Here is a 25,931-nt window from a genome sequence, read left to right as displayed (position 1 = left end):
TTCGTGATGTCAAAGTCAGTGAGAACCTGGTCACGAGAAGGGTGATGAAGTGGGCTGGAACTATGGTGATGACGTGACCATGGTTCCTCTGACACTGCGCAATATTTCAACACAATCAATACTGTCTCTGTTTTAACCGAATTCTTCGCGGATTCATACAGTTTGCACATCGGCTTTTACAGAGTCAATCCTTAAATAATATTATGTACAATTATTCGTTAAAACTGAAGTGTTCCGACTTCCACAATGTAGAATATATATTTTGGGCAAACTGTTTGCTTGACTACGAGACGCAATAATGGTGACGTTCAGTGTAGAACCTAAACATTTTGTCATGAGCTACAGTTCCAAATTCGATTTAGTGCGGTGACGTAACCTGGTTAAAAATAATTAAAAAGCACACGGTATGCTATTTCCTGAATATAATACACAGAAATAAATAAATAAATAAATAAATAAATAAATAAATAAATAAATAAATAAATATATAAACTAGTGTCCAAAAGAAACGATACCACCTGTTTGCAACGACATAAAAGAAAAACTAAACAATGCAGAAGTTTAGGATTGGTGTTATGCTTTTGAGAAATCCTTTCACAACATCTGTACAAAAAATTTATTTCAATAAAATCTGTACAACCAATATGACAAGCCTTTAAAGATGGGTGGGGTCGAAAAATGAACATTTCGTTAGAGCACTGATCACAGAAACAACGGGAAATGTCACACCACACGTCTCAAAGTCAAGTCAGTAGCGGGTATGTCCACCGTGAGCATCAATACATGCCAGAACACGCCTACGGACTGATGACGTCACACGTCTGATGACGTTGGGAGTGATGCGTTGCCATTCCTCGAGGAGACATCGTTCCAAGTCCTGGACGTTGACTGGAGGCACACGGCGACGTCGGATTTGCCGATCGAGGTGGTCCCATAAGTGCTCGATGGGATTCATGTCCGGTGAACATGCGGGCCATGGCAAAACCTGTACGTTGGCGTTAGCAAGGAAGTTCTGTGTCAATCTTGCTGTGTGTGGCCTTGTATTGTCATGTTGGAAAAGGAGTCCACGAGGCTGTTGCTGAATAAAGGGCACCACAACAGGCCGTAGGATGTCATCAAGATAACGCTGTGCAGTCAGGTTTCCACGAATTACGACAAGCATCGTTTTGACGTCACCACATATGCCACCCCAAACCATTAACCCTCCACCTCCAAACGGCCGGACCTGTTGGATACAGTTAGGCGCCAAACGTTCACCAAATCGTCGGTATACAAGCTGCCGTCCATCGTTTCTGAAGATGAGGAATCTGCTCTCATCAGAGAACATAACACGTGCCCAGTCCCGCCGTTGCCAACGTCGAACTCGCCTGGCCCAGATCAGTCTGTTGTTCCGGTGTCGATGCGTCAGGAGCGGTCCGCGGTAGGGATGACGTGGCCGGATACCATAATGCCGTAGTCTCCTGTAGACGGTCTGTCGACTGATCCTGTGTCCCAGTGCTGTAGCCGCCGTGCACGTCGCTGTTACGGTGCGGTTCCTCAGGTGTAATACCCGGATGTAACGATCTTCACGGGGCGTGGTTACTCGTGGTCTTCCACTCCTGGGCCTGTCTGACGTCTGACCTGTCTGACGTAACCGCTGCATCAACCTGGTGATAGTGATGCGTGCGCAGCCCAACCTTCTGGCGACGTCGACGTGTGACGCTCCTTGTTGGACCATTCCAACGGCTCTCTCTCTCTCGATGGCTGTCAAACGTGTGTTCTTTTTGTTTCTCATATCAACGTGTCTGATCAGCCGTTTTATACAGTTTTTCTGCACGTGCAGAACATGCTAGAGAGGGAAATGTCACTTTCACGAAATTTACGTTTTTTCCCGGAAGTGATCACGTGTTCCCGGTATTTTTTATCGACTATGCTGTGTTTGGGATGTGCAATACGAATTGGTATGTTTTCATACTTGACAATTCACTTAGTAAAAAACAATTTTGAAAATAAGTTGGTATCGTTTCTTTTGGACACTAGTTTATATATATATATATATATATATACATATATATATATATATATATATATATATATATATATATATATATATATATATCGTATCTCTGTACGATATAAAGGACAATCAATCATATTACAATAAAGTGTAAATTTTACATTCAAATCAGCGTAGCAAACTGATTGATGCAAAGATCAAATATAACTATCTAATGAATATGAGTGAAGGTATATTTAATTAAACTAAATCATTTAATTTAATTAAAATGGTCACATGGCAAGATATACAAATCTTAACTGGTCCAGATATGCAAATTGCTATAAGTCAAGATATATGCAAATCGTCATGGGTCAAGATAATGCAAATCGTCACAGGACCAGATATGCAAATTCCCAATGGTCAAGATATGCAAATAGCCATAGATCAAGGTATGCAAATCGCAAGAGGTCAATATATGCAAAGCAGCAGTAGGGAGGGTTAGTAGTGTATTTAATACCAAATACAAGCTGAGAATTGTTTGTCAGGGATGTTTTGTATCAGAGCAAAAAAAATGATGCCGGATTGAAAGGCAATATCCCGCATGTCATTTCCCAAAGTTAGGTCAAAAACATGAACATAAACTCATTCGAACATTTGAGGAAAACTGATAAGACGATGTGGGTAAATTGCAGAACCTCTCCACGTCACTGCGTGATATCTGCGTGAGAATGAAAATCAAGCACTCACTGATCGAATGACCGGGGTCATAATGTTAGCACTTTAAGCATGCACAGCGTGTTTGTTTGCTGTTTAAAGTCGCACTCAGCAATATTCCCGTTATATAACGGTGGTCTGTAAATCACCGATGGTATGGTGCTGACCAAACTAAAAACATAATCTGGGTGATCCGGAAATCGAACCCAAATTGTGTTGGTACGTTGTAGGCTTTCAGGAAATGCGGGACAACTTTGGAATGGCCAGTGGTCCAAACTTAACAATATAGAAGGTTTTGGTTTTGGTTTGGTTTGTTGTTTAACGCCCACTCAGCAATATTCCAGCTATATGACAGCGGTCTGTAAATAATAGAATCTGGACCAGACAATCCAGTGATCGATATCATGATCAATCCACGGAAATGGGATACGATGACATGTATCAAACAAATCAGCGAGCCTGACCACCCGATCCCGTTAGTCGCAGCTTACGACAAGCATAGTCGCCTTTGCTTTGGTTGCTGAAGACCTATTCTGCCCCGGATCTTCACGGGTCGCACCGAGTGTGTAGAGGGTGGGGAAATATAAGTACCCTACATTATTACTTATGTCATTATATCTGAATGTTTGAGTCATCAAACCCCTTCTTCTCTCTGTCACAACTTTAAATGTTGAAAGTTTTGATATCACGTTAAGTATATATAACGGTAATTTCATCGATTGAGTGAATGAGTTGGATTTAGCGCCTCTTTGAACAGTATTCCAGTTATACCACGTCGTGCCAGCTTAATGTGGAGGGAAAACCTAATGCGATTCAGGTCTCAGACGTTTACAACTTTAATGAAACCCACAAACACGGGTTTAACCCTAACAAACCTACAAACGTAATCGTGCTGATTTTTTAGAATCTGTTAAAATTTGAAGACAGGAAACTTAAAAGATGATCTTTATTTTTGCTACATCACCTTCTAAGTCAGATGATGAAGAGACTAACAGAAGCCAGGACACGTCGATCAAACGTTAACCATAACTGCGTGAATGAGTGAGTGAGTTTTAACATCGTTTTAGACACTATATTTCACACGCCTTCTCTCAAAGTTTAACACTTTGGTAAAACCACGAGTACAGCAATGATGTTGACAGATAATAATGATGCAGTTATCAAGTATTCTTCATGTCCTGAACGCCAAAATATATAACGTCGAAGTGAACCCGCAAATCCTTCACTCTGTATATCGATAAGTTGAGATATAGCAGTTGGAAAACTTATATATACATATACACTGACACCTCAATACTAGGAGTTTTGAATTATAGTCTATATCGACATTAGAGTCTTAAACGGGATTACACGATATATTTTCGATGGACTTATTAATGGGTCTGTCTGTACATATGTTTGTAAGTATAAAAAAACGAAAATAACCGATCTCCATCATCAACTAAAATATAATCAATAAATTATTGCGAAAGAAGCAAAACAGCGGTTAAGATATATATAAATGGATAGTTGATAATCAGTTCAACATTAATTCTATTTTTAGTTGGAAATAACATACTTTTTTAACATACCATGCGTTTATTTACATCTGTACTTATCAACATTTATATCGCTAAATACCACCGAACGTATGTTACCCTCAATGTTGTGTGTGTAATATGAGAACATCAAACGTTACCCTTAAGTGACAAATGTTTTTTCATCATCTCACCCGTTAGGATCACTAGCATCAGTACCAAGATGAGAGAGAGCACTCGGGGGTTAGAATATTTACGTAATCAGCAATAACACGGACTTGAAGGAAGTATGGTGGAGTCATTTCTCAAACAGATCAAAGCATGAAACAAACCATAGATGTTGAGCAACAAAGGCTACATACGTCTTGTGTACTTCAAGCAACACCGACAACCAAGACATAAGGTAATACACTTAGAACAAATCGCACAAAAGATAACATCTGTGTTTGCTTTGGAACTTCTTAAATAATAGTGCATTAAGTCGATCGTAAAAAACGTGAAGAATCAATACAAGACAAATCTGAATCCACACAATCGAAAAAGACCACATATGATGCATTTGGGTATTGAAAAAGGTTATCCACATTGTAAAAAAAATAATACAAATAGTTGATGTCATTAATGTTGACAAAAAGCTCAGAAACAATTCACCTCAAAACAAAGACCAGTGACGTTCATGTGCAATATTTGCACAGTGAGCCCGCTATCTCGAAATTAATGGAACCAAATTGGGAACTTCGAGATATCCACACTTAAAAAAGAGGAAAATATGAACTTCGTTGACTTCGAAAATCCAAAAATTGAAAATAAAAAATAACATAAACATGGCCATCAGTTGGTATATGTCGAGGTAGAATACGGTTCGAAATAGAAAAATGCCATTACCGGGAGAAGATACAAGTGTATTTCGAGATAAACAATGTTTCGAGATGACGGTCGCTTGTAACTTAACGCCTACAAAAGCCATGCAAAGCAGGGCATCTACACTTCCCATGCAGCCATAGCTAGAGACCCAAACTGGTTCTGACATTGCTGTACGCACTCACCATGGTTACCGCCTACGAAGCAGGAGAGGGTACTGCGCAGGTCCGGAACTACTTTAACAACAGATGAACAAAAGGCTCTTCTCCTTTGATATGCACTTCAAAGGCAACAAGGGCACCTGCTGCCACGATCCTGGCTTTGTGAAAATAAAAAACATAAACTCTACAAAAAAATGATTGTCCCACATGCACCAGCCTTTACGTTAATTTTGTTAATCAAAATTGGGGTTCCCTGAGCATCCCTGACAGTCCTTGTCATCGCATAAACACGTGCATTGCATGCTGTTGTCAATTTCAGGAATTGTGTAATCACAGGGACGAGGGCGTGACCGCTTACTCCAGACTTTTTTCTTCCGAAACGAAACCATGAAGACTACCTCGCTTTGGGACAAGAAGAAGGATGACGTCCTTGAACTTCGCCGCCTCGTCCTGGAATTCATAGCCCTGTTGATCCGAAACCGGTTCCACTTCTTCCTTATGACACTCTGAACCTGGAACAGGTTATAATATAAAACGTCAAGGCCAGAGCATATCCAGTCTCGATTATCCACTGAAAGAGATTCTATTTGGCGTGAAAGGCCAAATAGCGTGACAATTATATGAATGGATCACTGATAAAAGAAACATCGATCCCATAACTGTTTTAAACCGGTAAAGCATTTTAAAGATTTATTTTAACAATATATACATAAATATCTATGTTTTTTGTTGTCAATCTGGGTCAATGATTATTAATTATTATCTGATTGCGTAAACCTTTACGCCACTTTAGGCAAAATATTCAATTTTACGACAGACATGAAATCGAATGTTTTAAATATGTGAAATAACTGTTCTTCCATACTTCTGGTATAAACATGTAATGTGGAGTGTTGAATGAGCCAAGAAAAACATCCTTAAAAAAACATGTTAAGTTTAATATTGAGGTGATACAATATGATACTCAGGCGTCTTTAATTTATTGTAATCGTGGCACATAACCGGAATTATGGAAGATCAGAAGAAGTATTGTAGAAAGCCTGTAGGCCTATGAGGGTATGTGGAATGGTGTTTAAAAGTGTGTATGCACGTGTGTGTGGCTGCTTGTACTCGTCGGGACGTATGTCCTTTTATAAATGTTAGCCCACTGTCATACCATGCCGCAGTTTAACATGGAAACCCCACTCAAACACAGTATACTGACTCCGAGCCGACCAGTCCTTGTTTTAGTCCCTTAATGCAGAGCACAGGCAGGGTAACAACAAGTATAATATTTTAACGTCCTTTGGTGGGATGCTCCCAGTGAACGGACCACGTCATTCATACACGAATTGAAAAAAAGAATGGAGCATAAAGGATATTATTTCAAATACTAGTTCAATTTCGGGGTACTTAAATATATGGGTTTTTTATGAAGTAGCATATTCTTACCTCCGTATTCATAAAGCAGTATAAAACCGTCACAAAGATTCCCTGCAAAATACAATATCTATGTGTTAAATATAAAACATGTTATCAGTTCCTCATCAATAAAACGTATTATCGTTACATATTGTTCTAAGCATTAGCAGCCAAAAAACATCTGTGAATTGTGTGCTCAACTTCATTGCACTCTCAGGATATGACCAAGTATGGATATCATACCTCGAGCGATATCATATCATATCATATCATATCAAGGGGGCACGGGTGGCCCAGTCGTCTAAGGCGCCGCTATTCGCTGTGCAGAGTTACGTCCCTTGGGCACGCCAGAAACCTATGATTGTGGGTTCGAATCCCGGTTCGCCCCGATTATGTTTCTAGGTTTGTCAGCATCATACCTGTGCTCGTGGGTTTCACCGAAGTGGTAAACGTCTGAGACCTGCATCACTTCAGGCTTTCCTCCCACATTAAGCTGACACGCTGCGATATAACTGGAATACTGTTAAAAGCCGCGTTAAACACAACTCACTCACTCACTCACTCACTCACTCACTCACTCACTCACTCACTCACTCACTCACTCATATCATATCATATCATATCATATCATATTGTTTTAATTAAATAGCTCGTCGCGATATCGCTGAAATATTGCAGATCTGACGTTAAAACTCACTCACTTTGATCAAATAGGGCTCGCTACTTATGCTACACAGAAAGGGAGATAATCATGTATCGCTTTCCAAAATGGCTGACGTTTGAGCAATCATGATCAGTGGTTTAAGTAAACGTCAAAAGACCTGAAACATTTAGGGTTTTGATCCCAGGGTATATTCAGACGCTGATATAACTGAAATACTGTTCAACGCGTGAAACCCAACTCACAGTAGTCACTATGTAAATCCGCTCCAATCTCAGCGTTTCGACATGGTGCGGCGTTAAAATGGAGTCTTAGCGAAGGGCTGTGGTCGCTTGCTTTGTGGGACAAAGGCCGTCGCATAAGCGATCTTAGTGTCACGACTACAGCTAAGATCGCTTCGTGGACACGGGCCCAGGCATTTAAAAAATCATTAAAACAGATATTAGTTCAAATCCAAATCTTTATCACTAACCTGACATGCTGGTAGAATGGCGTTGGTTACCCTATATACCGCCATCAACACACTCTTGTCATCTGATGGTTTAGCGAGAAACAAACAGTTGGTTATCCCTAACAGTGGGAACAGCACAACTGTTGCTTTGATGGCTTTTCTGAAAGAAAATATACATCTTGTTAGGTGAGGTGAAATTGGGTTTAACGTCGCGTCCAAGATTATTGCACTTATATAGCGACGTGCATGCACGTGTGTGTCTGTGGCTGCTTGTACTAGTCCGGACTGATGCCGATTTATAGTGCTAGCTCACTGAGATACCATGCCGCAGTTTAACATGAATCCCCCACTCAGACACAGTATACTGACTCCGAGCCGACCAGTCCTTGTTTTAGCCCCTTAATGTCGAGCGCCAGACAAGGTAACAACAAGTACCATCTTTTAACGTCTTTTGGTATGACGCGGCCGGGGATCGAACCCCGGACCTTCCGCTCTCCGGGCGGACGCTCTACCACAAGACCACGGAGGCGGCACACATCTTGTTAGAATTTAGATTTTCAAGATCATTAATAAAGTGGACAAACAGCTGCCATACATCTGGGTTTATTCTGCGGCATACGCTTCCTGCTTAAAGGTTGTTTGGTCAAGGTTACACCATTCAAGGCCTCAGTAAAGATTTATGGTAGACATGTGGAGGACAGTTTCACATTTGACGCATCAGTGGCAAAAATGATGTCAGATGCAATTCCTTATTTTGACCTGTACCATATTTTCTCGTGGTTTTTTTCAGGTGGACAATTGACTTGCCTTTGCGTGTGTTTGTGAAGGATGCCACAGGCAGGGCAGGATACACTCATCATTTCATGGTATTATCACTATCTGATAGTGATTCATGAAGACATAATCATGATAGAGTCGGAATTCTGCAATGGACTCTGCTCTTGGCAGATAATTCTTATTGATATGAAAAGGTTTTTTTATTTTTTATTTATTGATGTATTTGGCCTGAAACATTAATATTATTAACTCATTAAATGAGTTTATTGTATTAGAATGAATTATGCATTCATGTGTTAATTGACGTTATAATCACATAAATATACAGACATGTGGACATTTTGTGGAATTGAAAAAAGTTGTGTTAAATCTATATTTAATGGGTTTGTTTTAGGGAGGGGCGGGGGATGTTAATATTATTTGCTGGATAAACGTCTCGTATCGCTGATGAGATTAAGTCCGTAAAAGTAGAAAGTGATTAAGACTAAATTAGTTCTTTACACACAGGCATTGGTGCAAGCCGTTTCGATTTGCATTTTCCCGAGTCTCTAAACCACCTTGATGGCTTCTTCGGCTTCCTTTCATGAATAAAGAAATTGGGTTTTATCTTAGATTACTCTCAAAGGAAGTGTGCACATTCGTAAACCCTTTGGGGTTAGTATTGGTCCCTAGCTGGTCTAAAAAGACGATGAAAGAAATCGGGCGGTGACGTTTCGTTGACTTGGCCGACGACGTGGATTGCTGCTCATAATATCATTCACTGGACACACACACACACACACACACACACACACACACACACACACACACACACACACACACACACACACACACACACACACACACATGCTCGCACCACACACACGAACGCACGCACGCACGCACGCACGCACGCACGCACTCACACGACACACACTCACACACACTTGGACACACAAACACACAACAGACTCTCTCACGGCTTGGTGTATACACCTGGTATATAAATGTTAAGCGTCCTCTGTTATTTTGTGCGTCGCTCTTTAAGTGCAAGATTGCGTGTACGACTTCATAAACGTAGAAAAACAATAAGCGCCCCCTGCTAATTTGGCCATGAGTATTGCATGTGAACATGTGCTCTGGTCCCAAATCAGTGGCTCAAAGACCTGAAATGGTGTTATTGGTCGTCTACTGAAGGAACCTGACAAGAATGGTGTGGTCTCGAATTTTCTTCCACGAAGACGGGTTTGGTGGAGGGTGGTAATCAAATGTGTACAACGATCGGATCCGACGCCTGTTCCTGTCCCCGATTGGCCTGTTTGCCGTGTTTCTGTCTGCTAGACCCGCATACTCCCGTCTGTGATACACAACTAGCACCAACTTCCACCAACGTCTACCATGCCAAAACGGCCCCGACCCGTGAAGATTCCGGGGTAGAATAGGTCTTCAGCAACCCATACTTGCCGTAAAAGGCGACTATGCTTGTCGTAAAAGGCGACTAACGGGATCGGGTGTTCAGGCTCGCTGACTTGGTTGATACATGTACATGTCATCGATCTCAAATGCGTGAATCGATGCTCATGATATTAATCACTGGATTGTCTGGTCCAGACTCGATTATTTACAGACTGCCGTCATATAGCTGGAATATTGCAGAGTGCGGCATTAAACAACAAACCAACCAGCCAACCAACCAAAACGGTCCCTGCGATGACGAACTCACAAGATAGGATACTTCATCACCCTCCTTGATCTCCAACTGATTTCAGTCGATTTCTCAATGTCTGTGATGACAGTTGTATGTTGCACACCCAGTTCTCCTTCAGACAGGTGTTTGTGGCAAATGGTTGTCGCCTAACCAAGCGGACAGGTCGCAATCTTTGCCTGCTGACGAAACCCGAGGCCATCCAGGCCTCGGACAGTCCTAGGACTATGCATGTTTCTATGACAATCTGCTTATAGCCAAATGGTTACCGAGCTGACGACCAACAGTTTTGAAGGACATTCCTGCATCAATCATGCCTGTTATTCACCACCATTCGCCGTCAGATCTCCTACGAATAATATTTAACAAGAAATAGGACTACAGTTCAGAATAACTCCAATTTGTGCAAGAATTTAGCGTCGACTGATAGTGCACTTTTAACATGCCGCAAGTGGCTTGCTGAACGTGCACGTTCTTTGATCAGAACCGCCAGCAAACATTCACATCTTATCTAATAGTATGCATATCGGCATTGGGTATGGACAAAGCCTATATGCATGGTTATGAAGTTCCCGGCAAGCTGAACGTGACCACACAGAAGAAATCGAGTTTCATCAAAAATGGAAAACCGAAAATCAATAAATTAAAAAATACAAGTATGAAAAACGTATTGTTTTTCCTATGAGATCGGGCTTTTCAAGCCAAGTGAGTTGAGTGCTGGAAAGGATTTGTTAGCAATCTTCATCTACATTTATTCCCTTCTGTGTGAAAATGGCCATGTATATATATTGGGACATTCATTAGCATCCATAGCTGTACAAGTATGTTAATGTAGCTCGGTGCCTTCTGTGTTGGACCCGTGAAGATCCGGAGTAGAAAAGGTCTTCAGCAACCCATGCTTGCTGTTAAAGGCAACTGCTTGTCGTAAGAGGCGACAGACGGTATCGTCAGGCTCGCTGACTTTGTTGATGCATGTCATCGTATCCCAATTGCGTGGATCGATGCTCATGATGTCAACCACTGGATTGTCTGGTCCAAACTCGATTATTTACAGACCGCTGTCATATAGCTGGAATATTGCTGAGTGCGGCGTTAAACAACAAACCAAACCAAAACCAAAACCTTCTATATTGTTAAGTTTGGACCACTGACCATTCCAAAGTCGTCCCGCATTTCCTGAAAGCCTACAACGTACCAACACAATTTGGGTTCGAATTCCGGATCACCCAGATTATGTTTTTAGGTTGGTCAGCACCATACAAGTGCTTGTGGGTTTCACCAAAGTGGTAAACGTCTGAGACCTGCTTTCCTCTCACATTAAGCTGACACGACGCAATATAAAGGAAATACTCACTCGCTCACATACATATCTTATTTAGTCCAGTTCCAAGCACTGCCTCCCAACGTAGTCATCAAACGCTCATTTCAAGCGTTGCTTAATCCCACAGCGAGACTCACGTTTTCATGCTGTCGTACACAAAAATTCAAACGGGTACTTATAACATTGTTGTGTGCAGAAAAGTAATTCCATTGTGACGTAATTTAGGCCTATTTAGACTATGAGTATCGTTCGATGCCTTCCTTTAAATAGTACATTCGTACGTTTCGTCTGTGTATCTAAAAGGTTGTATATTTGACTTAAGAACAAATAAGGTATACCATTATATTGGGACTAGTTATTAATTCAACCCATCAACTACAATCCTTTCTGATTACATTGAAATGCGCTTCTTGACGGTGCCAACGGTGGGGCCAGATACCAAACATCTGGTATCAACACTATTCCCAAGATTTTGTCGAAATCGTGCAATCAAGTATGTTTTTAGCAGCGATTATGTCGTTTTTATTAACACACACGTAGAAATAAAATAATTAATACGTCAGGAAAACACAAAAGAAAGATTTTGACATAAGTGGTTCCCATTTTCCTACACAGCGTTTTTTTTGAACTTTGTGACGCGTTTCTGACACTCAGCAGCAAAACGATCTGCGCAGGCTCACTTCGAAGTGACGAATACATTTATTTTAAATAAACCTACAAAATCCATTTGTAATATAAAATCCTAAAAAATATTTCCAATCATTTCTTTTTTCGTTCATGACGCAACATAAAAATGCGAGTTTTCACCCTGTTGATGGGATCATTGACTTTTAAAGCCATCATTAACCATGCATACACCTGGCTTCCAATGAATCTCTTAATGAATTTATAAAAAGAATGAAAATAGCTATCATGCAGCAGCATGGCCCTTTCACACACTCTGATACTCTTATGACAGATTAGGAAACATCACATCGCAAGTTGCATTAAGACTGGTTTTACATCTTACATTCGCAACCTCGTAGAAGGGTCCGTTCAATTAAGAAGACTTGTGAAAACATCCTTATTTGACAACAGAGTGCTTTCCTCTGTTGTAGAAGGATTTCCTCCCTCTTCTGATAAACAGACCATTGGCTGCTATTGATTTGATGCTGGTTTTGTCAATGTATTTCTGTAATCAATGATCCCACCGGATACCGGTCAATGCTCTGTTTCTAAAGATCAAACATGCTTTGAGTGACTGGCGGGCACTTATTTCACTCATTCGTGTCAATCGAATTTCACTGGGATTTAGTTCATTCACTTGAGACGGATTGTTATAAATGATGAAATATCAAGATTGTATTACTAATACGTAACCTATAGTTTGTTGTATTGATCTATTTGGCGCAATTTTGTCTTGTATATATCAAGTAACAGATGACATTTATGGAGGTATTGACCGACGTCGTTTCTGAATATCAATTCAACTTTTTAGCCTCTTGCTGGGAGCAACGTAGCAAAAATAACCTTTTATATTGGTCGCCTCGTTATCTTGTTAACTTTATATTATTGATATTAATCCTGCCCTGTGCAAGCACATCAGCCTGTCTAAATATACTGAACAACAAAAGTTCCTTCGACAAGATTTAATGCAAAGACGCTCATTTTCGGACAGGCGTGGCATTTCGTAATGTTGAATAATTGCGTAATTTTGTTGTTTTTCTGAGTGGTTGTTGTCAGCACGATGCTAAAGAATGCCTATGGAATCCCGTTAACATACATGTTTTTATACCCATTCCTGGGTAGTGAAATGCATGGGGCTTGCATAAAAGTCAACTTTTGCATGGAATGCATGCTTTTCTGTGGCAGTTGCGTTTTTGTGACTTGATTCCATACATAAACTACAATATTGAAAACCAAACTTTACTTGTTTAAAAAATACACTAAAAGATTGGTGTCACAAGGGATATGCTAGCTACATGTGACCAACCGTGAGATAACTAAAGGGATCTTATGGGTGAAATATCCCATTTTGACTTTTCATTATTTTTTAAACTACAGTATCTTCGGATGACAGAAATGCAATTCACAAGGGTCAATTCATATTATTACAGAGGTGTGGATATTACTACACGAGTGTCTGTCAGATTCCAATAGTCTTTCAACGAGTTGTTTCAAAATGTATCTAACGAGCGAAAGCGAGTTAAATACGCTTTGGAACAACGAGTTGTAAGATAAATGGTATCTCACAGACACGAGTGCAGTAATCTGTTTCTGACACAGCCGGTCATCACCATGGAGTAGCCAATCGTGGGCTTGGAAATCGATCTCATACATATGTTTGATACTAGTTATCTTAAATGGGTTTCTCACTTACAGATGTGTAAGAAACATCAAACATGGCGCTCTTCACTGAAGTAAGTTGACGTCAAACGTCATTATGACGTCATAGCACAGTTGTATCTTGGCATCGCGTCTATGAAATTGCAGAACAATATTTTGCAGACCACTGTGACGCCATCGGTACCATGTCGTCACAATCAAATGACATCACTAATCCCTGCCACTGAAACCGTACACTCAAGACACTGGTTATTACTGTTTACAAATAGAAAAAGTTGGAAGAATGATTTTTGATGATAAATAGGATCTCGCCTTAGTGTTTTCCAAGCCCAAATATACCAAAACGCGAGGATAAAAGTAAATAATTTGTAATTGTGCAGATCAACTCGCGTTTGCCCTAACAAAGCTTTTTGTAAGCGGTAATTTATGGATTGGGTGGACAAACTCTGTGACGTGGTTGATTGCGTGTGACGTTTCCCAACAGCGTTGGCGGCTGCTCATAATAGCAACCATTGGTTTGTCTAGAGCAGTCTCGAGGAGTTAAACTGTTACAACAACAGTGAGTGAGTGAGTGAGTTTGATTTTACGCCGCTTTTAGCAATATTCCAGCAATATCACGGCGGGGGAAACCAGAAATGGGCTTCACACATTTTACCCATGTCGGGAATCGAACCCGGGTCTTCGGCGTGACGAGCGAACGCTTTAACCACTAGGCTACCCGACCGCCCCGTTACAACAACAACAACAACAACAACAACAACAACAACAACAACAAAAATGATGATGACTAACCTTATCCGTCTGGATTCTATAGTGTTGTGCGCCCGTAACTTTGTTATCAACACTCGAATAATGTTGATCAAGAAAGCAAGATTGATCTGAAACGAAAAACCGACCGGCATTTTAGATTGTACAGATTCGTCAACAGATTGATTTCCTTTCAGCCTGTTACAACAAGAAAAGAACACAATAATCTGTCTCAAGTGTTTTCCTAAAACGTTTGAGGAGAAAGTTAAAATTTAATTAGCCTCTGCGAGGTTTAAGACATTTTTAGAAAACTTCAGAATTTATACAGATTAAGGTCATCTTGAGGTCTGAAAAAACAAACAATATAATTTATCGTCATTTGTTTCTGAGACCTGAATCACATCTGGCTTTTCTCCCACATTAATCTGTCACGTCGTGACATAACGGGGATAGTATTCAAAGCGGCGTTAAACAACAGATACCCATTCTGAACGCTTCAGCGACACGATGTGCTATAATTAAGTGTTTTTTTCTAAACTAGAGCAAATAGTTATGTGTACTTGTTGATGTCAATCGTGCTGCCGTTAATAAGCTATCTGGAACATAATCGACGCCAATTTACTTTACCGCAAAACGCAGCATACACACGATCGGATTTGCTTGTAATTTTGAAGTTTCGCTAGTTGCTAATGACAAAGCAGTAATTTCCTCCTTCTGAGTATTTGTTAGAAGATTAAAAAATGTCAAATTGAAAACATAACTGGTTTTGATAATGTTTGGATAGTATAGGAATAATTGACGGTTAAATAACGCTATATTATTTCACAATCATGGCATGTTCTGCCTCAATATTTTGTTGTTGATTCGGGATGAAATCGAGTTCTTGGCACGATAGCAAATTACAGAACCGAGTCGAAGAACACAACCATAATTGATGGTATTTTAGGTTACAGCACTCGGTCCTAACCCTTTAATATTATGATAGCTAACAGCAATATGCAGAAAAATATGACCGTGTAGCGGTGCGGGTTGTGGTCAATGAGAAGATTGATTGATAATTCGAACGAACGAACAAACGAACTAACGAACGTACGAACGAACACACGTACGCACGCACACACGCACGCACGCACGCAAGCACGCACGCACGCACGCACGAACAAACGAACGAACGAACGATTGAACGAACGAACGAACGAACGAACGAACGAACGAACGCACGAACGAACGAACGAACGAACGAACGAACGAACGATTTATTTGTTGGTTGGTTGGTTGGTTGGTTAGTTGGTTGATTGATCGATCAAACGATAGACTTATTGGTTAATCTATCCATGGGTTGATTTATTGGTTGAGCAGTTGAAGGCGAACTTGAGAGATCGTTTAAGGGCTTTCCTTAGGATTAATGCATTCTGTCATTCGGATCCACTCGGCTTATTCCGTTACCTTCAGAATACCTCGACAAGCCCCGGAGTAGTGATACTTCATGATTTCCCTTTAAAAACACATACCGACCGATCCCTCCGCAAATAGTTCGACGACATGACGGTCAATTTTGAGGAAAACATTTGTTTTGTATGGTTAATGAATGTAAGGTATAAGTTATAGCATTCATATTTGGTTAACGACTGTCGCCATATTGTGTTGTGTAATGTATTGGTCACTTGAACGAGACAAATTTTAGTTGTAAATCTAATTCCAATATGGATTCTTCCCAATTCTGGCCGAGATAACAATGTATTGAGATGTACGGTAAAGCATATGTGACGAATAAGTTTATCACTTACAGACATCGCAAAGAAGGATAAACATAGAAAATCAAAAATCGAGTTTACTCACCACAAGAGCCAGAAGTATTGGAGCGAATATGATGAAGATGAAGGGAGAATTCGAGGATGCGTTCCAGCATTTGTCTCCATTGAAGTAATGAGTTACCACAGCCCATGTGATGGTTATTATGGCAGGAATCCCTGGCGAGGAGACAACAGTATGATAACACTGTTTGACTGTTTGTTGTTTAACGCCGCTCTCAGCAATATTCCAGCTATATGACGGCGGTCTGTAAATAATCGGGCCAGACGATCCAGTGTTTGACATCATGAGCATCGATCCACGTAATTGGGATACGATGACATGCATCAACAAAGTCAGCGAGCCTGGCCACCGAATCCCGTTAGTCGCCTCTTACGACAAGCATAGTCGCCTTTTACAGCAAGCATGGGTTGCTGAAGATCTATTCTACCCCTGATCTTCACGGGTCGTATGATAAAACACATCAGTAAGAAAACTATGAAAAGCATAATATGGCTTCAGATTCACGTCACTGATTTTGTTATTGTCATTTTCGCATTTTACAATTTCCGCATGGTCAGTATATATCTGCCAAAACTACGAATCACTAACACCTAAAGACATGTCCATTCTTCTTTTGTACTGGATTACAAAGCTCCAAATGCTCGAAGAGAGATGCATTAGGGGTACAGCTAATGTACCAGCACATCCCACGTTTTAACGATTATCCATAATTCTCAATACAACCAAGGAAGAACTTTCTTTATATTCAACTAGTTGAGACACATGGTATAAACACCATGGTGATTCTCAAAGCGCAAAGGATTTGCCTGTTGTTTTTGCAATGTCAGAAACGAACCAACTTCAATTATGACAAACCATTTGATTTTTCAGTATTTTACATCACAAGGCCACGCGACGTTAAAGGAAAACTTCATTCCTTTGATCCACGCGGTGTGAATATGATCAGGACAGTCAGAAAACGAAAGTAGAATCGTTAATCAAAGTAAAAAAATTCTGAAGTTTCCTGACATAAACAATTGGGGATAGAACGTTCAGTGAAGAAGTCGGTATCGCCATGGACACCAGTTGTGCTCCCTCCTTACTGATGTGTTTCTTGTTTCATACGAGTCAGAATTTCTGTGCGGATTGGCAAGTTCAAAACAAGGGAATATGGCCAAACAGTTTAACTTAAGCTTCAGGTAAATCGATTATTTGATATCGTTCAATATGGGACAAAGAGCCAATTCCCTTCCACTGATATATATCACCAGTGAAACCGCCTCATCTCTTTTATATTTAGATCTATGTATGAGTGAGTGAGTGAGTATGGTTTTACGCCGCTTTAAGCAATATTCCAGCAATATCACGGCAGGGGACACCGGAAATGGGCTTCACACATTGTACCCATGTCGGGACATGAACCCGGGTCTTCAGCGTGACGAGCGAACGCTTTAACCACTAGGCTACCTGACCGCCCCGATCTATGTATGAAGATTCAGAGTGACAAAACACACTCAACAAAACTGTATGACAAGGGGGATGACTTCAACTTTCCAATTGTCAACTTTCAATTTATGTCGATCAATATTCCAGCTTCAGCCTTTGGTGTTTACATTTCACAACTGTTGAGACACAATCGAGCATCCTCTTTCTTTCTTTGGCATACGACTCTTGCTCAAAAGTTTTTGGATCAGGGTTACAACATTCAAGGCCTTAGTGAAGCTTTTTAAAACATTTTTATGGTAGACACGTGGACGCCATTTCTCCATTTCCAAGATTCTTCAGGTGAACACTTGAGTTGCCTTTGCATGTGTTTGTGACGGGTGCCACTGGTGGGGCAGGATATGCTCACCTTTTCGCGAACACCTGGTATCATCACTGTTTGACACATCCATGGAGACATGCTCTCACATGGTCGGAATCGTACAAAGACTCTGTCTACTTTCAGCAGGAATTTCTTATGATTATGGAAAAAGCTTTGTCGCTTGTTTTAACCTGTAATGCTGCAACTCTCACCGCCTCTCTGGTCTGTGGAGAGTGCGCCTGCCCGGAGAGCGGATGGTCGGTTCGACTGCCTAGCCGCGTCATACCAAAATACGTTAAAAGATGGAACTTGTGATCATGACTACCCTGCCTTGCGCTCGTCATTAATGGGAGTAAACGAGGACTGGTCGGATCGGAATCAATATAATGAGATGTTAAGAATGGTACTTGTTGTTACCCTGGCGCTCGGCATTAGGGGGCTAAAAGAAGGACCGGTCGACTTTTACTGCCTGGTAGGGGTGAAACAAGCCCTGGCCGGGTCGGAGTCAGTTTGCTGTGTCTCAGTGGGGTATCCATGTCAAATAGCGGGATGGTATCTCAGTGGGCTAGCACCATAAAATACCTATACAAGCAGAAACATACACGCACACACGCCCGCACGCCCGCACCTACACGACATGGTTTGTATAAAACATAACAAAATCGTTTATGTAATAAGGCCTGCATATAACAGAACTATTATATTTTACAATATAACCGCGATGCAACTATAATACTACTGTCTGCAGCGTGCACTGTGTGCCACCTTGGTGTATAAATCTAGTCAAAAAGTTAAGCGTCTCCTGCTATTTTGGCCACGAGGTTTCAAAACTTGCGCTTCACTATATAAGTCGAGTAATCTTGAAGTCAAAGCCAGAAGACCAGCAATGTAGCATAATTAATCAAACTATGCATGCGCTCGTCCCTTTCATCGCATCGCTGTCTGCACCGTGTTCCGCTTGTAGTAATGCCGCTTAATGTACTAAACAAATCAACTCGAAAAGACGGGTCTGAAAATTGGATATCCGTTTCCAAAGGTCGCTGAATCTTCACTAAATGGACGAGACACAGCCAGAAAGCGTAAGTAGCCTCTTCAGCGCACCTAGCCATAACAGGTTAAACTAGCGGGGCGATAACTCCAGGTTATTGTCGCGATCAACACTCTAACAAATTATTTTCACGCATCAGTTGGAAAATCATTACACACTATCAATCAATTACTGCAATAAGTTTGAATTAGCCAGTAAGAAGAACCATTACAGAGACAAGATCGATAATCGACATATCGGAGTGTTAAAAAGAGGATAATGGCCGATACTTCGTTACCGGTTTTATTCGACGTGTGTTGGAAACATTGTCGAAAGTAGACAGGATACATTATAACCGTTTTTCTCAAGATGCTTCGACAGCCTTGTTTAGGGCTTATACCTGATAGAATATACGTTTTTAGAATGGTACTTCAGGTTACAGGAAGACTTCGTACTGCAAACGGAACATGCTCGAAATAGCCGATTCGCTATCCAGATTAAATAGCAGTTGAGTCAAATTCTTACACGATAAAACTTTCTATATACAGTTTTAAGATACCCGTCACCTCTTAGGCAAGCAGGGGGCACAGGGGGCCCAGTCGTCTAAGGCGCCGCTATTCGCTGTGCAGAGTTGCGTCCCTTGGGCACGCCAGAAACCTATGATTGTGGGTTCGAATCCCGGTTCGCCCCGATTATGTTTCTAGGTTTGTCAACACCATACTCGTGCTCGTGGGTTTCACCGAAGTGGTAAACGTCTGAGACCTGCATTACTTCGGGCTTTCCTCCCACATTAAGCTGACAAGCCGTGATATAACTGGAAAACTGTTAAAAGCGGCGTTAAACACAACTCTCTCACTCTTAGACAAGCTGCCTTGTTGTAGAAAGTCTGATTATTTCTTCTGAAAGTTTTTTATTGGTCAGTATTTACTTTACGTGTTTATGAGGTCTCAAGAGTTCAAGGTGTAAATCATCTTGAGGAGGGCGGCAGGGTAGGCTAGAGGATTACGTGCTGGCTATTCCATCCGGGTTTGATTCTTCACATGGGTACACTGTATGACGCATATGTAGTGTCCTCCAGCCGTCATAAAACAGAGGCCGCCTCCGTGGTCTAGTGGTAGAGCGTCCGCCGGGAGAGCGGAAGGTCCGGGGTTCGATCCCCGACCGCGTCATACCAAAAGACGTTAAAAGATGGTTCTTGTTGTTAACCTGTCTGGCGATCGGCATTAAGGGGCTAGAACAAGGACTGGTCGGCTCGGAGTCAGTATACTGTGTCTGAGTGGGGTATTCATGTTAAACTGCGGCATGGTATCTCAGTGTGCTAGCACTATAAATCGGCATCAGTCCGAACTAGTACAAACAGCCACACACACACTTGCATCACGTCGCTATATAAGTGCAATAATCTTGGACGCGACGTTAAACCCCATTTCACCTCACCTCACCTCACCCCATAAAGCAGATGATTGTTAAAGCGGCGTAAAAAACAATTCACTCAGCCTAAAAGTTTTAATGAAAAACGACGATTACAGCAAATGCACCGTTCTGACAAAGTACTGAATCCTATTTAGTTAATATTGCGCCTCTGTCGTCCTCAAATGAATTAATAAATGTACTTATGCGACTAAGTCATAAATGTCCTAAGTCTGTATTTATCGAGTTCTGAGAGACGTGGCACACAGCAGAGTGTGCAGAGTCTAGTGAAAAGGAAATCGAGGATTACAAACCGGAGTTCAATCACATTTCCCTTAATGAAAACCATATCTCATATGAAAGGTTCTTCAGCCCCGTCGCCCCGTGTGGACATCTTACAGCTACTGCCGCGCGAGATGTATAAAATGTATTACATCCAGCATAGTTGAGGGAAATTACACGTAAATGCCACCAGCATGTGGAATCTATGTCATGAGACGTGCTTAGTTGAATGAGATTACGCAGGGCCGAATAATTCAATGAATCTTACTTCCCATTCGACCCAATTTGATTACATGGTATGTTGCAAGTCGCATACTTAAAAGAGTATTAAGGGTGAGACGAAACTGCTTCATCTCGTCAAAAAGCTATTTCACACAAGCTTGTGGTTGCCATTTGACATACATGTACGTCTTGAGATGGCATGGTGGACACACTGAAAGCGGATGTACTGCTGGTTGGGTAGAACCACAATTTAAAATCTCTGTAAGAGGAAAGTAGATCAGGATATTAGAGTGTTGTGTAGTGAGTTACCGGTGATGTGACATGGGACGGTTCGGTAATGATAAGGGGAAGTGCATTCAGAGAGGGAACACAAAATCAATGGCAGATTCTTAGAAGAAGAGTCGGTTTCAGCTTCAAGAACAAATGATGGACCAGTGTGGTGTCTGTGACAGACATGTGTCATCCAAGACTTGGTGGTGGTGTCACTGTGTCAGTGTTGAGGTGAAGCATACAGATATGAGTGCAATCTATTCAGTGGTCAAGGTCTCAGATACAAAGAAGGAAGTGTTTTGTACTTTAGGATAAGGGACTTGTATATCAGACGAAAACGCCACTACTGGGCCCATCAAAGCAACTACTCCAAATTAAGCCAATAAATTGGAATAGAATATTTTTTAATATTTGTAATACTGAAATAATTGTCATTTGTGAGTAAGAGTACTGGCTTTTGCTTTGATACAATATTTATATTTGGGGGTGCTGCTGTATATTTTTATTGTGTAGTTATTCTTTGTTTGTTTGTCTACTTTAATTTTTGTATTGTATTAACGCTTATTTTATTTATTGATAGACTTAGATATATTTGGATTTTTATTTAATTCGGGTTGTTGTTTTTTGTTATTAAATTTTTTTAAATAATTTTTGTGTGTGGGGTTGTTGTTGTTGTTTTGGTTGTTGCCCATGTTTTTTATGAAGGGGTATGTGTAAAGAAACAATAGTTGCCGAATCGACAATAAGACATAAAATATAATATATAATTATACATCACTTTTTCAAGGAAGCCTCACGCTTGTCCACATGCTTACCATAATACTTTTTGAAAGTTTTACCAAGGCCTTGATGACTGTAATGGTATAGTTCTCTTTGAACCTTTGCAGAAGGTAACGCTCGATTGTACTTGAAGAGTTGTGAAATGTAGACACCAAAGGCTGGGAGCTACTGTAATATTGCCTGTCATAATGGGAAAGTTGAAGTCATCCCTCTTGCATACAGACGTGTGGGTACTGTTTAATCACTCTGAAGCTTGATGCATAGATCTAAGTATGAAACAGATGAGGCGGTTTGAAGACAAAACGAATGTATTGAACTGCTACTTGTGAAAAGGTACCTCCCTGCAGGCAGGTTTTTGTAATTAGTTATTGAAAACTATGATGGTTACAACTCAATCGCTGAGCTTGTAGAGACGATGTTTGAGGACAAATGCTCCCTGCAACCTTGTCGCAAGATCGATGTCACTGAACAATATTTCGCGTGGGTTTGCTGCAGCTTTTGTTTTCAAATTACACCATAGTGTCTTGTGACATAGGTGTAGCATTGTGCCGCTTAAGAAGACCGACCGTGTGTTGAGAATCGCTAGCATGCTTTGGCACAGTAGTCTTCGCATTTAAATAGCCATCCATGACTGGGAAAATGCATCTACAACATTCAAATTCAGTTTTGATTCGTGTGAAATTCTATCAGAAAATCATCGTTATGTTTCTATTGAATATTCGCAAAAAAAATAGAACTATAGTTGTTCGTCAATACGAACATGAGGGGCGTGGGTGGCCCAGTCGTCTAAGGCGCCGCGATTCGCTGTGCAGAGTTGCGTCCCTTGGGCACGCCAGAAACCTATGATTGTGGGTTGGAATCCCGGTTCGCCCGATTATGTTTCTAGGTTTGTCAGCACCATACCCGTGCTCGTAGGTTTCACCGAAGTGGTAAACGTCTGAGACCTGCATCACTTCGGGCTTTCCTCCCACATTAAGCTGACACGCCGTGATATAACTGGAATACTGTTAAAAGCGGCGTTTAACCCAACTCACTCACTCATTCACTCACGAACATGAACGTCCTATAACCACGTAACCAGAAACCACGGATTGCTTGTCTAATCCTCATTTCCTTCTAATTTGAATATAAGAGACAGAACCTTTCGATATTCAGAAGAAAATCTGTCGATGTCAAAGCATTCGATTGTATGACTTTTGAGCAAAAGTAGTATGATGCTCTTTTCAATCTTCGAAGAAAGAGCATGCTCGATTGTACCTCAAAAGTTGTGAAACAAGACACCATAGGTTGGAGCTGCTGGAATATTGATCGGCATAAAGGGAAAGTTGAGTATTATAAAGTTGAAGTCATACATCGTTTCAAACAGTCTTGTGGAGAGTGCTGTGTCACTCTGAATCTTTATGCTGAAATCTAAATATCAGGGGGCACGGGTGGCCCAGTCGTCTGAGGCGCCGCGATTCGCTGTGCAGAGTTGCGTCCCTTGGGCACGCCAGAAACCTATGATTGTGGGTTCGAATCCCGGTTCGCCCCGATTATGTTTCTAGGTTTGTCAGCACCATACCCGTGCTCGTGGGTTTCACCGAAGTGGTAAACGTCTGAGACCTGCATCACTTCGGGCTTTCCTCCCACATTGAGCTGACACGCCGTGATATAACTGGAATACTGTTAAAAGCGGCGTTAAACCCAACTCACTCACTCACTCTAAATATCAAACAGATGAGGCGGTGTCTCTGGTCTCCTTTATTTCTAGTTCAGGTGGGTAAATCAGTGGAAGGGAATTGGTCATTTGATGGTTATTGAACGACATCAGATCATCAATATACCAGAAGCTAAAGTCTGTACTCGTTGAAAATTGGAAACTGTTTTCAAACTGTAACATCATTGTAAGTTAGATGTTATGATCATCCACCAATTCAATTGATTTTCCACGCCCTATATTAGACAACTCCCGTGACAACCACTTCGTGTTTTAAAAACAACCGTATTCCATTTTAAAGAAGGATGTTATGAACGCCCCTCAACCATCTTAAAACAATATGGCCAATGTTTTGTACCAGATGAGTTTGGCATGAAGATTCTTCACAAATGTTCGGCGGGCATTTCGAGATTTTGAACATAAAATATCTACATTGTTGGAGACAAGGGGTACTTGTAGCACATATAACGGGAATACGCTGTAGGTAAGGTCAGTGCTAAGTGCCGGACAAGGGACGAAGGCTAAAGACAACGAGAACGATGACCGTACTAGAAAGCGTTTAACCTTAACTTTCACTATTCTGCACGAGGGGCATTGGGATAATCCAGTGTTCTAAAACGTCAGTAGTTGCTGAGCATAGTTGCGTCGACTAGCCGTACCAGGATCCGCGGATTGTGAGTTCGAATCGCAGAATCGCCACAATTATGATCCTTGGTCTGTCAGCACTATATCCATGCTCACCAAACTTGAGTTAATCCTGAGCCTGCATCAATATAGGCATTCCTCCCTTAGTCAGCTGTCTATAACTGTGATATAACTTGAATACTGTTCAAATCGGCGTTGAACCTAACTTATTCACTGTTAAGGTACCCGTTTAATGAATGAAAGTGTTGGGCCTTGAAAAATTGGAGATATATATGTTAGTTATCTCATTATTGTGTCGGGGGGAAGAAGGGACGAACTTACAACTTTGCTGACACCTAATACCATATTCATTTTGAACTGGGCTTGTGAAGATTCGGGGTAGTATAGGTCTTCAGCAACCAATGCTTGCCGTAAAAGGCAACTATGCTTGTCGTAAGAGGCGACTAATGGGATCGGGTGGTCTGGCTCGCCGAATTGGTTGATGCATGTCATCGTATCCCAGTTGCGTGGATTGATGCTCATGATGTCAATCACTGGATTGTCTGGTCAAGACTCGATTATTTAAGACCCCGTCACGTAGGTGGAATATTGCTGAGTGCGGCGATAAACAACAAACAAACAAAACATTCTGTATTGGGCGGGTCTTAGGCGAGACTCTCACCCCTAACCACTCGCTAACTCTAGCCAAAAAAGGTGATTAGACATGGAAATGATAAATAATCGGGATTATTTCGCAGAATATACGAGAGCCATTTCTTCCACAGTCGCAATTCCCGATTACTTCGAGATACCTCCGTCATATAGCTGGAATATCGCTGAGTGCGGCGTTAAACAACAAACAAACAAACAAACTTCGAGATATTTACCTCAATTGTATGAGAGGCGAGTTTGAAAATGGCTTACCCCATCCGATGAAGTAGAAGAGTTTGAATGGAGCATCCGATCTGAAGACGTATACGACAAGTCGGTTGTGTAGAAATATGCCTTCAACCAACATCCAGGAAAACGTCGCCAGAACTGAGTACCACTGTAGTGCCATAAGCACGTTACAGAGCCAGCGCTGCAACCGAAAACAACAGAAACATTCAACACTTTTACATTTTTGTTGGGGGCAGGGGTGGTCCAGTCGTCTAAGGCGCCGCGATTCGCTGTGCAGAGTTGCGCCCTTAGGCCCGCCAGAAACCTATGATTGTGGGTTCGAATCCCGGTTCGCCCCGATTATGGTTCTAGGTTTGTCAGCACCATACCCGTGCTCGTGGGTTTCACCGAAGTGGTAAACGTCTGAGACCTGCATCACTTCGGGCTTTCCTCCCACATAAAGCTGACACGCCGTGATATACCTGGAATACTGTTAAAAGCTGCGTTAAACCTAACTCACTCACTCACTTACATTTTTGTTAGAT

At 41.3% G+C, this 25,931-nt stretch overlaps 1 protein-coding gene across 1 annotated transcript in view; it reads right to left on the bottom strand.

The window, feature by feature from the left end:
• Positions 1-25,580, bottom strand: part of LOC124112064 (corticotropin-releasing factor receptor 2-like) — a 38,329-nt gene extending 12,749 nt beyond the window's left edge. Inside the window, exons 1-6 of the mRNA XM_048387266.1 lie at positions 25,432-25,580; positions 16,438-16,568; positions 14,644-14,729; positions 7,766-7,904; positions 6,663-6,704; positions 5,630-5,743 (exon numbers count right to left, since the gene is read on the bottom strand). Coding sequence (XP_048243223.1) covers positions 5,630-5,743; positions 6,663-6,704; positions 7,766-7,904; positions 14,644-14,729; positions 16,438-16,568; positions 25,432-25,567 — 648 coding nt within the window. The 5' untranslated portion in view covers positions 25,568-25,580. The remainder of the gene's footprint in view (positions 1-5,629; positions 5,744-6,662; positions 6,705-7,765; positions 7,905-14,643; positions 14,730-16,437; positions 16,569-25,431) is intronic.
• Positions 25,581-25,931: the final 351 nt, after the last annotated feature.

This window comes from Haliotis rufescens, unplaced genomic scaffold (assembly GCF_023055435.1).
Source record: "Haliotis rufescens isolate VD_foot unplaced genomic scaffold, xgHalRufe1.0.p SCAF_69, whole genome shotgun sequence".
Classification (NCBI taxonomy): Eukaryota; Metazoa; Mollusca; class Gastropoda; order Lepetellida; family Haliotidae; genus Haliotis; species Haliotis rufescens.
The sequence above is the reverse complement of the archived record's forward strand: the minus strand, read 5'-3'. Positions and strand labels throughout refer to the sequence as shown.